This window comes from Moschus berezovskii, chromosome 21, assembly GCF_049115385.1.
Source record: "Moschus berezovskii isolate FMDL1 chromosome 21, NW_MosBer_1.0, whole genome shotgun sequence".
Lineage (NCBI taxonomy): Eukaryota > Metazoa > Chordata > Mammalia > Artiodactyla > Moschidae > Moschus > Moschus berezovskii.
Window position 1 is genome coordinate 64,907,687 of NC_142480.1, and position 12,525 is coordinate 64,920,211.

At 51.2% G+C, this 12,525-nt stretch overlaps 1 protein-coding gene across 2 annotated transcripts in view; it reads left to right on the forward strand.

Annotated features, from left to right (window-relative positions):
• The window catches only part of LRRK1 (leucine rich repeat kinase 1), a 146,541-nt gene extending 134,648 nt beyond the window's left edge, over window positions 1-11,893 (forward strand). The window contains exons 32-34 of one of the 2 annotated variants that reach the window (XM_055417677.2): window positions 181-1,031; window positions 1,388-1,504; window positions 3,570-11,893. In XM_055417677.2, the coding sequence (XP_055273652.1) occupies window positions 181-1,031; window positions 1,388-1,504; window positions 3,570-3,747 (1,146 nt within the window). In that variant the 3' untranslated portion in view covers window positions 3,748-11,893. The remainder of the gene's footprint in view (window positions 1-180; window positions 1,032-1,387; window positions 1,505-3,569) is intronic. The other variant, XM_055417681.2, reaches the window with a different exon arrangement.
• The last annotated feature ends 632 nt before the right edge of the window (window positions 11,894-12,525 follow it).

Here is a 12,525-nt window from a genome sequence, read left to right on the forward strand (position 1 = left end):
CTGGACCTGAGCCGCGCCTCCTTTCGGAGCACATCTGGAAGATCCTGGCAGCCCCGGCCTTCGTTAGAAGCCGGGAAGTGCTGGCAGAAAGCGCTTGCTCACGGGGTGCCCGCAGGTATGGGCTGGGCACATGCTGTCTCTCTCCTGGGATGCCTCAAGCACCCTGTCTTCCCCCCTCAGAACTCCCACCTGGTGCTGGCCGGCCTGGCGGACGGCCTGGTGGCAGTGTTCCCGGCGGCGTGGGGCGCCCCAGACCACGGCTGCTCCTACCTGTGCTCGCACACGGCCAACAGGGCCAAGTTCGGCATCCCCGACGAGGACGCCCGGCAGAACCCCTACCCCGTGACGGCCATGGAGGTGGTCAACAGCGGGTCTGAAGTCTGGTACAGCAACGGGCCAGGCCTGCTGGTCATCGACTGCGCCGCCCTGGAGATCCGCCGGCGGCTGGAGCCCTACGCGGCGCCCTCGGTGGTCACGTCGGTGGTGTGCGGCTCAGAGTGCCGCGGCGAGGAGGTGGTGTGGTGCCTGGACGACAGGGCCAACTGCCTGGTGCTGTATCACTCGGCGACCTACCAGCTATGTGCCCGCTACTTCTGCGGGGACCCCAGCCCCCTCGGGGACGTGTTTCCCGTGCGCCCGATGGGCCCGCCGCCCCTGGACAGCCCCGCGGCCAGCCCGAGGGAGCCCGCGAGGGGCTCCATCGCCGACGTGAGCTTCATGTTCAGCGAGGAGCTGGGCACGCAGATCCTCACCCACCAGGACTCGCTGACCGACTACTGCTCCCTGACCTCCTGCTCCGCGGTCTCGCCGCACTCGGCGCCCACAGCCCTGTCCAGCCTGCCCTGCTCCCCGGCGAGCTCTGCCAGCTTGCCCTTCTCCGCTGACTGCGAGGACACCAACCAGCTGCCCGAGCCCGCCGCGGCCTCTGACAGGTCCGTGCATGACCTGAGCCCCGTGGACGGTGAGGCATTCAGCCAGCACCTGCAGGCTGTGAAGATCCTTGCCGTGAAAGACGTCATCTGGGTCCCCAGGTAGGTGTCCTGCGGGGGCGTCACCCTGCTCCCTCTCTGTTCTTGCTTTGGGGTCAGAGTGCAGGGAACCTTCAAGTACAGTCAAATGCATCAGGGGCCGCCTTTCTCTCCTGGAACTGGAGGGCTCCCTTTAGCAAACCTAAGAAGGGCTGCCCATCAGCCCACCAGAGCTCAGGGCACCAGAGAGGAGAGCCGTGGTCGGGTTTCCGACTGGGAAAGGGCTTCTCACCCAGCTCTGGGGCCCTCTCAGTAACCCGATCCATTTGCCAAAGCTGAGTCTGTTTCCCTGCCTTTCTGCACACCCGCTCCATTTCCCCTTGGAGAGCACAGCCCTGGACAAACGGTTCCCCTGTGAGGTTTCGGTTTCTTAGGTGCGGTGGAGATATCATCGTCATTGGCCTGGAGAAGGAGGCAGGAACTCAGCGGGGCCGCGTGATCGCTGTCCTGAAAGCCCGAGAGCTGACTCCTCATGGGTAAGACAGAGGGCAGCTACGTGGGGGCCGGGCTGTAGTTTAGGGAATTGAGGCTCCCCGCCACTTCCCTGCATGATGGCCACGGCCCTCCTGTCCTCCACCCAAAACTGATAGCATCCACCCCTGTCAGCAGAGGCAGAGGAGGAGCAAGACAGTCTGTGGGAGGCAGCTCCCAGGGGATCAGCAAATGCCAGCTGAGCAGGGCAGCAGTCACTGTCATGGCAACCTTTTCTGGGGTGCCCCGTGAACCTGTGGACCACATGCCCCTCCCGAGGTAGCCTGCAGAGCCCCAGCTCAGCTGCAGTCGCAATGGGGATCCAGGTAGTCCCCCACTCTTCCTGCCAAGCAGGGGAGCCCTCCTGAGGTACCTCTCCTCCCACTGGGCACCAGGTGGAGCCACGCTGCCAGACCACACGAGCCTTCCCCACGTCTACACCCGCCATGCCCATTCCTGGGCTCAGCTGTACTTGCCCGCCATCAGGAGGCAGGCCAGATGCCACCGTAGGATGCCTGTTGGACCCCGCCCGCCTGGCTGTACTGACACAAGGCTGGTCCAGCCAGTGTTCCTGGGGCTGTCAGGCAGCCCGCGGCATCTGCACCCCTCACTGGGCTAGGTCTCACGTGCTCTTCTCCGTTATGGAGAATCGCACTTGGCCCGTCTTCCCCCGAGCAGAACAACGATGGAGATGTAGCTGGCACCTGGGCCAGGCTCGTGCCCTCCCAGTGGTTCTGGAGACTGGAGCTGGGTTTGCTCCTGAGCACTGGCAGTGGTCCCCAGGTCCCAGGTCAGGCTTCCAGGGGAGCAGGCGTGTCCGTAGAGCCTGGGCCTGTTGACCTCGGAGTGTCCACCATCAGTGCCCTTGACCTTTCCCCTGCTGTTGTTTTTCCCCCAAAGACAGACTTACCAAGAGCAGGCACTCTCACTGCAGGGAGAAAGCAGCCCAGGCAGCCATCAAAAGGAAGGCCGTGGCCCGAGCCCGCCAGCTTTTGAGATGCATCTGAGACATTTAGTCCCTTGGCAAATAGCTACCGAGTGCCTGAGACATGCAAGACCCACGAGAGGAGGTTCCCCTACACATCCCAGTTTACATGCTGGCCTTGGTGCTGTCAGGCCGCACGGGCAGCAGGAGGAGAGGCTGGCAGTGTCTGCTCGGAGAGGGGGCGTACGGCCTGCAGAGGCCCAGAGGAAATGTGTAGGGTGTGCCCGAGTCATACAAAACTTGCTTTTAAAAAGGTTCGTAGCTTGGACTTGGTACAGGTTTTATGTATAATATATTCACCTATATATCCTAGGCATGTGGAAACATAATAAGAGAGAAGAATCATGCCTGGACTGAGTGGCAAGAAAACTGAGTTAAAGCTAAAAATCTGTCATGGACCATTGATAAGCAAGAATTATTAGATAGAATCGATCATTCCAGCTCTCTCAGCATCTGCGGGGGCACTGATTGCAGGACCCCTACAGATACAAAAGTCCAAGGTTGCTCAAGTCCTTATATATAAAATGATATAACATAGTCAGCCCTGGGATTTCCAGGTGGCTCAGTGGGAAAGAATCTGCCTGCTAATGCAGAAGGCACAGGTTCAATCCCTGGGTTGGGAAGATCCCCTAGAGGAAGAAATGGCAACCCCCTCCAGTATTCTGGCCTGGGGAATTCCATGGACAGAGGAGCCTGGAGGGCTATAGTCCATGTGGTCACAAAGAGTCCAACACGAATGACCAACTAAGCACCCACAAGGACATACAGGCAGCCCTCCATGTCCAAGGACACCGAACTCGTAGACACAGAAGGCTGACCATTTTTTCTGGACATGTTGGGGTCTGAGGTGTGTTAGGAAGGATACGTGCTCTGAGCTGAAGCTGAAATGATGCCCCTTTTTAGGCTTTAGAAAGACTGCCCACATGCTAGACCGCCAGACAGAGAAGCCCATCGCTGGTGCCAGGCTGGGGTGCACAGATGCCCCTGTAGCCAGGCTCTGTCCTCTGAAGAGGTGCAGGGTGAGGGTCGCCGCCCTGACCAAGCAGGAACTCCTGTGGGTTTTCTCAGACCCCTTCTCTCCACAGGGTTCTCACAGATGCTGCTGTGGTGGCAAAGGACACAGTTGTGTGCGGCTTTGAGAACGAAAATCTGGAGTGGTGCCTGGCTGTCTGGAGGGGCTGGGGCACACAGGAGTTTGACATTTTCTACCAGTCCTATGAGGAGCTGGGCCGGCTGGAGGCCTGCGTGCGGAAGAGGAGGTGATTCCTGCAGGGCGAGCATTCCCTGGCCGCGGCCAGCATGGGCCCACAGCCTGACCCCTCTGCCTGCAGCCCGCAACCCTCTGAGGACCCGGCAGGCAGGCTGGGTTGTCCTCCGAAACACTTGCTGCTAAGACGTGCTGAGAAGACCACACCCCACTGGGGGTTTACGGGTTCTCCTGTTCCAGGGCACAGTGCCCTGGGTACCCACCCCCCCGGTGCTGGCTTTACAGCCCAAGGGAAGGCAGTGGGCAGAACTGATTGGGCCCCTGCCCCCTCCATCCACTCTCAGGGCTGGGCCTGGCTGGCCTCGTGGGCCTCCCCACTTTCACCCCCAGGCCTGGGGTGGAATTACACTAGGGCCCTCAGTCGGGGAGCAGCTCAGGGCAGGGAGGGAGGAGGGCTGTGACCCCCTGCCCCTTCCCCTGGCAGCTCCCCAGCTCTCAGCACGTTTCTCAAGCTCCTGGGTCCCCGGGGCCTGGGGGCCCCGCTTGGGCAGGCGGAGATCAGATGTCTCCCGCTTGGGAAAGCCTGTGTGTGAAAAGCCTCAGAAGGACCCCGAGAGGAGCACGGCCCGGCGTGGGGATGAATAGGCTCCTTTAAGTGATGGGCCGGGAAGCCAAAAGCCGCACAGGGTGGAGCGCGCCTCAGCCGCTGCATTCTTCTCCTGCCGACAGAAGGCAGGAGAGACTCCATCAGCAGGTCTTGAGAAAGGGCCAGTGTTTACAGCTTTGTGAAATAAACTCAGACACAGCTGCAGCATAAGCCCTGTTTGTTTGCACATAATACGCTTTTCTATTACTTTAACATATGAAGTCATATCTCAATGGTTAGACCTCTTATTGTGAAATCACATCATATGGGGCTTATATCAAATTACCTATTTGCTAAACAGTACAGTAGAATAAAAAAATAAGTGAAATTGTCAAAGGGGGATGTATGGGTACCACGGCAAGAATGTACATGAAGGATGCACACACCTGTGTGTGCACACGCGTGCATTTCCGTCCACACCATCACCAACAGTGACCCTTTGAGGCTGCTCAACCCAGCACAGGAGGGGGATATGAGAGCATCCTCCAGAGCAAACTGTTGGCTTATCTCTAAAATTAAATTATAAAAATCAAACTTTAGGTTTTGCTGGGGTATGTAGGCAAATGCAATTCCTTTTATCTGAAAATAAACAGACTCTCAAGAATGAAGTCCCAGCTTCTGTCTGCAGAGCACACACAGTAACAGCCCGAGCATGCTCCACCCGGCCCACTCGCTGTCCTGGCAGAAGGGACGTGCCCTCCCGGCTCATGTGCCCGCAGAAGTTTCTGTGGGCAGAGATGGGCTCTGTCAGTCTCCCCACTTGCTTTCTGTCAGTCTCCCCACTTGCTTTCCGTGGCCTCAGGGGGACTGGAGTCCCTGCCCGCGTCCCTGCCATTCACCTGCAGCAGGGACTCAGAGGTTACCGCTCCCCCATCCTCCCGTCTCCACAGCGCCTGTCTGCCTAGTTAACTTCTCAATTGCAAACCAGGCCCTGTGCCTCCTCTGTCCCAGACCTGTGCTCCACCTCACTTGCAGCGGACTGCTCTGTGGCCCTCAGGACCCCCGGGTCGGGTCCCAGCCTTCCTTGCCACCCTTGCCCAGCCCCAGGATGGTGACAAGCTGCAGTGAGCTCAGCCCATGTTCTCGAGAGCCAGCTGGGGGGGCTGCTTCACTAAAGTTAGAAATCGTACGGAAGTGGTTCGTAAACCTGAATACCTTAAACTTAAAAACTTAAATGGAAAAATTTCTACAAACTAAAAAGATGAACAGTCAATTGAGGGGAAATATTTGTAACAAAAAGGAGAGACAAATAGTTGGTTTATCCTTTAAGCAAAAAGTTTGTACCTGTTGCTGAAAAAGAGAAAACTCAAGAGGAAAACAGGTAGAGGACATAAGTAAGAGTCTGACCCAACAGTAAGGCAAGAGTTGTGGAGCCAACAATGAAATGCTGTTTATGGGCTTGCCCAGGGACACTGTGGAGACACCTGAGTGGGGCTTGAGCAGAGTCCGTAAGGGCCGACTTGGCAGGAGCCTTTATGGCCCTCTCCCGCCTCCCTAGTCCTCACTGGAGCACCAGGGCAGGGCCCCCCCCCACAGGGGGAGGGGGCAGGAAGGGCCTGGGCAGTGAAGGGGGAGGCCACCCTCCACACCAGCCCCAGCTTCCTCCCTTTGGGCTCTTTGTCACATCATAGACAGGGAAAGTGCTTTGTTGTATAAGCGTTTTCCTGCTCTCTGTTAACCCGGAGCCAAATGCAATTCAGGCTTATTTGCTACTGGCCAAAGCAAAGCCCCAAGACCTAACAGGTGATGCTCTGGAGCTGACCCTAACAAGCAACTGTTCAAGTTTGGGCAGAGACCTCAGCAACGGTGGACTGGAATATTCTGTGGCCGGCCATGCCGAAGCTTACTTCTGCATTGTGAGCACTAGGCACGACTTGGCCTGTAGATCTTGTCCCTGGAGCGACCACAGTTACAGCGGGAGGTCTGGGGCTTCAGCCTCCTTCCCAAAGGCCAAAACTACAGGTGTGACCTCTGTACGTTTAAACCCTCCACCCCAGGCAAGCTACCCGAGTACTGTGGTGCTGGTTTCTCCTCTGTGAGGTGGCCGTGACATGTCTTACCCACCAGGGTTGGTTGGGGACCAAGAGGGACAAATATTTGACAGTCCAGCGTCACCCCTGACCCAGGGCCAGGACCACCTCCCGGCCCCTAGTCATGACCACCATCCCAGCTGATTGGGTGGGCACCCAGGACCCTCACCCAGGGCACACACAAGTCCTCTCTGAGACCTACTCCAGGAAACACGGCTCTGTCTCTGTGCAATAGCCCGACTTTAAACATAAATCTCCTGGGATTTCCCTGGTGGTCCAGTGGCTAAGACTGTGCACTTCCAATGCAGGGTGCCTGAGTCCAATCCCTGATCAGGGAACTAGGTCCCGCATGCCACAGCTGAGAGTTCCACCCCACAGCTGAAGATCCTGCATGCTACAACAAAAGATCCCCAATGTTGCAACTAAGACTCGGGACAGCCAAGTAAATGCTTTAATTTTTTTTTTTTAATAAATCTGTTTTTTTCTGAAGTATCAAGAAGACTTTTACTAACACCTTTGCTTGAGAATTGAGTTAAGGTGTAACACACATCACAGTAGATGAAAGCTGATGTATGGGTGTAAGAGGGCAACGAGAATCCCCCTGGGAACACATGCTTTAAAAATGAAATAGAAGTAATGATAGGCACACAAATAAAATTTTAAAATTTCCTCTTTCCCTCCATGGGCTGTGTCATCCTCTGGGCCATCACTAGTGCTCCCTGCTCTTCTGGGCCTGGGATCTGGCTGCATATTCTACTCCCAGCCTTCAGGAGAGGCCATGTGACTAGTTCTGGCAAACAGGGTGCGAGGTGAGTGGAAGGGTTGCCCATCACGTAGGGCGAGAGCACTGTGTTGCTCTTGTGAGACTTTCCAGGGTGCTCTCCACTCTGTCCCCAGACTCTGCAGCTAGAGCTGGTGCCTGTTCAATCAGCTTGAGTCTCCGAGAGGTGACCCAGAGTGTCCCAGCACTCCACCACGGACACAGAGCAAGAGCAAGAAGTGGGCTTCGTGGTTGTCACCTAAGTTCGCCTGGCCATGCTGCTTGATACTAGCCGCTGACGCCTCACCCCCTCCACGCCCACCCCCAGCACACTCACATAAGGATCTCCTGCCCTCAGACCAGCCTCTATAGTGCTGTCCTCTCTGCCCTGCTCTCCCAGACTGAGAACTTCTTGAGGAAGGGGACAGGAAAGTGAGATCCAAATGGGCAAAAAAGGCTCATCCTAAAAGTAAAGGAAGACATGGAAGGGGAGAAATAGGAACATAATTCGCAAAACAGGAACCATCCACGTGATCTCATAACCTTCAGTGTAGAAGACCAAGTGGAGAAGGCAATGGCAAGCCACTCCAGTACTATTGCCCAGAAAATCCCATGGATGGAGGAGCCTGGTTGGCTGTAGTCTGGGGTCGCTAAGGGTCGGACACGACTGAGCGACTTCACTTTCACTTTTCACTTTCACACATTGGAAAGGAAATGGCAACCCACTCCAGTGTTCTTGCCTGGAGAATCCCAGGGATGGGGGAGCCTGGTGGGCTTCCGTCTATGGGGTCACACAGAGTCGGACACGACTGAAGTGACTTAGCAGCAGCAGCAGCCGTATATAAAATCATCAAAAGCATTTTGGAGCTCTGTCATTACATGTGGCCATTTCATACTTCACCATCCTCACAGACGCATCACCACCCTCACGGACGCGTCGCCATTCTCACGTATACGTCACCATGCTCATGTATATGTCACCATTCTCATGTATGCCGCTGGATCTTAGATCTGGACCTGCTGCGTTTCTCCCCTGAAGGCTAGCAGGACTTTCCTTCGGAGGGCCGCTGATTCCATCTCCACACACACTCACACACATCCACACACGAATATGCGAAAATATGTACATACAAGCGCACACACACGTAAGCATACACATACTACTTAGAATGGGCCTGAGGCGAGTTGGGTGTCCAAGGATTTCAGGGACAGTGTTTAAAGGATAGAGGAGCCCACCATAAAGGCGCTTACTCTGGCTGAGTTCTGATGGCTCATTAACTAGGTAATTGAAATAGTACAAGTGTTAGTAACCACTGACTGAAATCTCCTGCCTTAGCCAGGCACAATGATAATCACTTGTAAGCATTGTCTTGCAATCAGAGGTCCCAGTAAGGAACAAGGTGCTGCCACAAGAGAACAGAATTTGGAAGGGGCCAAAAGGAGGGGGGCTGGCATGTTCTACCGACATCCCAGAATCCTTCTTGCTGGACCCTATCTTGGTTGAGATGTGTGTACCACCAGGAAGGACCTCGAGTCAGACTAGGGGCCAAGCAAAGTGACTGACCAGAGACGCCCTGGAAATTAACCCTTTTCCCAAAGAGTAAAACCGGAGAGAGACTGCAAACCATGGGGCAGAGCAGTTCTTTGGGTTCCCTCACCTCGCTGCTCTCTGCTCGGATGCTCCTTCCCAATAAAGCCTTTTGCTTTGTCAACCCGTGTGTCTCCTCGGACAATTCATCTCCCAGGTTCAGACAGGAGTCCACCTTCAGGCCCTGGAAGGGGTCATCCTTCCTGCAATACAAGTTGTAAAAAGTTGGAATGATACCAAAAGAGAAGTTATTTAGAGCATGTAAATTGTAGTTGTAATTTAAAAGATATGTATAATTTCTAATAGATTCAAGGGATTAGATCTGATTAGACAGAATGCCCAAAGAACTATGGACAGAGGTTCATAACATTGTACAGGAGATGGTGATCAAAACCATCCCCAAGAAAAAGAAATGCAAAACAGCAAAATGATTATCTGAAGAGGCCTTACAAATAGCTGAGAAAAGAAGGAAGGATATTAATGGAGAGTTCCAAAGAATAGCAAGGAGAGCTAAGAGAGTCTGCCTAAAGTGAACAATGCAAAGAAACAGAGGAAAACAATGGAGTGGGAAAGACTAGTGATGTCTTCAAGAAAATTAGAGATACCAAGGGAACATTTCATGCAAAGATGGGCACAATAACGGACAGATACTCTATGGACCTAACAGAAGCAGAAGATATTAAGAAGAGGTGGCAAGAATACACAGAAGAGCTGTACAAAAAAGATCTTCATGACCCAGATAACCACAATGGTGTGATCATTCACCTAGAGCCAGACATCCTGGAGTGTGAAATCAAGTGGGTCTTAGGAAGCATCATTACAAAGATAGTGGATGTGATGGAATTCTAGCTGAGCTATTTCAAATCCTAAAAGATGATGCTGTTAAAGTGTTACACTCAATATGCCAGCAAGCTGGGAAACTCAGCAGGGGCCACAGGCCTGGAAAAGGTCAGTTTTCATTCCAATCCCAAAGAAACTCAATGACAAAGAATGTTCAAATTACTGCACAACTGCACTTATCTCAAACACTAGCAAAGTAATGCTCAAAATTCTCCAAGTGAGGCTTCAACAGTACGTGAATGGAGAACTTCCAGATGTTCAAGGTGGATTTAGAAAAGGCAGACGAACCAGAGATCAAATTGCCAACATCTGCTGGATCATAGAAAAGGCAAGAGAATTCCAGAGAAACATATACTTCTGCTTCATGGACTAGGTTAAAGCCTTTGACTGTGTGGATCACAACAAACTAGAAAATTCTTAAAGAAATGAGAATACCAGACCACTTTGCCTGCCTCCTGAGAAATCTGTATGCAGGTCAGGAAGCCACAGTTAGAACTGGACATGGAACAATGGACTGGTTCTAAGTTGGGAAAGGAGTACGTCAAGGCTATATATTGACAACTAGTTTATTTAACGTATGTGCAGAATATATCATGTGAGCTGGACTGGTTGAAGCACAAGCTGGAAACAAGATTGCAGGAAGAAATATCAATAACCTCAGATATTCAGATGACACCACCCTTATGGCTGAATGAGAAGAGGAACTGAAGAGCGTCTTGATGAAAGTGAAAGATGAGAGTGAAAAAGTTGGCTTAAAATTCAACATTTACAAAACTAAGATCATGGCATCCAGTCCCATCAGTTCATGGCAATTAGATAGGGAAATGATGGAAACAGAGATAGACTATTTTCAGATCAGTTCAGTTCAGTTGCTCAGTCGTGTCTGACTCTTTGCGACCCCGTGAATCACAGCACACCAGGCCTCCCTGAACATCACCAATTCCCGGAGTTCACTCAAACTCATGTCCATCGAGTCGGTGATGCCATCCAGACATCTCATTCTCTGTCGTCCCCTTCTCCTCCTGCTCCCAATCCCTCCCAGCATCAGAATCTTTTCCAGTGAGTCAACTCTTCGCATGAGGTGGCCAAAGTATTGGAGTTTCAGCTTTAGCATCAGTCCTTCCAATGAACACCCAGGACTGATCTCCTTTAGAATGGACTGGGTGAATCTTCTTGCAGTCCAAGGGACTCTCAAGAGTCTTCTCCAACACCACAGTTCAAAAGCATCAATTCTTCAGCGATCAGCTTTCTTCACAGTCCAACTCTCACATCCATACATGACCACGGGAAAAACCATAGCCTTGACTAGACAGACCTTTGTTGGCAAAGTAATGTCTCTGCTTTTTAATATACTATCTAGATTGGTCATAACTTTCCTTCCAAGGAGTAAGCGTCTTAATTTCATGGCTGCAATCAGCATCCACAGTGATTTTGGAGCCCAAAAAAATAAAGTCTGACACTGTTTCCACTGTTTCTCCATCTATTTCCCATGAAGTGATGGGACGAGATGCCATGATCTTAGTTTTCTGAATGTTGAGCTTTTTCACTCTCCTCTTTCACTTTCATCAAGGAGCTTTTTAGTTCCTATTTTGGGGGGCTCCAAAATCACTTCAGATGGTGACTGCAGCCATGAAATTAAAAGACACTTGCCCCTTGGAAGGAAAGCTGTGATAAACCTCAGTTCAGTTCAGTTCAGTTCAGTCGCTCAGTCATGTCCAACTCTTTGCGACCCCATGATTCACAGCAAAATAGAAAGAGAAATTAAGGAAACTATTCCATTCACTGTTGCAATGAAAACAATTAAATACTTAGGAATATATCTACCTAAGGAAACAAAAGACTTGTACATAGAAAACTATAAAACACTAGTGAAAGTAATCAAAGAGGACATGAATAGATGGAGTGTTCGTGGATTGGAAGAATAAATATTGTAAAAATGAGTATACTACCCAAAGTAATTTATACATTCAATGCAATCCCTATCAAGCTACCAACAATATTTTTCACAGAACTAGAACAAATAATCTCACAGTTTGTATGGAAATACAAAAAACCTCGAATAGCCAAAGCAATCTTGAGGAAGAAGAATGGAACTGGGGGAATTAACCTGCCGGACTTCAGGCTCTATTACAAAGCCACAGTCATCAAGACAGTATGGTACTGGCATAAAGACAGAAATATAGATCAATGGAACAAAATAGAAAGCCAAGAGATAAACCCACGCTCCTATGGACACCTTATCTTCGACAAAGGAGGCAAGAATATAAAATGGAGAAAAGACAGTCTCTTTAACAAGTGGTGCTGGGAAAACTGGTCAGCCACTTGTAAAAGAATGAAACTAGAACACTTCCTAACACCATACACCAAAATAAACTCAAAATGGATTAAAGATCTAAATGTAAGACCAGAAACTATAAAACTCCTAGAGGAGAACGTAGGCAAAACACTCTCCGACATAAATCACAGCAGGATCCTCCAAGACCCATCTCCCAGAATATTGGAAATAAAAGCAAAAATAAACAAATGGGACCTAATTAAAATCAAAAGCTTCTGCACAGCAAAGGAAACTCTAAGCAAGGTGAGAAGACAACCTTCAGAATGGGAGACAATAATAGCAAATGAAGCAACTGATAAAGGATTAATCTCCAAATTATACAAGCAGCTCCTGCAGCTTAATTCCAGAAAACTAAGTGACCCAATCAAAAAATGGGCCAAAGAACTAAACAGACATTTCTCCAAAGAAGACATAAAGATGGCTAATAAACACATGAAAAAATGCTCAACATCCCTCATCATCAGAGAAATGCAAATCAAAACCACAATGAGATACCATTTCACACCAGTCAGAATGGCTGCTATCCGAAAGTCTACATGCAATAAGTGTTGGAGAGGGTGTGGAGAGAAGGGAACCCTCTTACACTGTTGGTGGGAATGCAAACTAGTACAGCCACTATGGAGAACAGTGTGGAG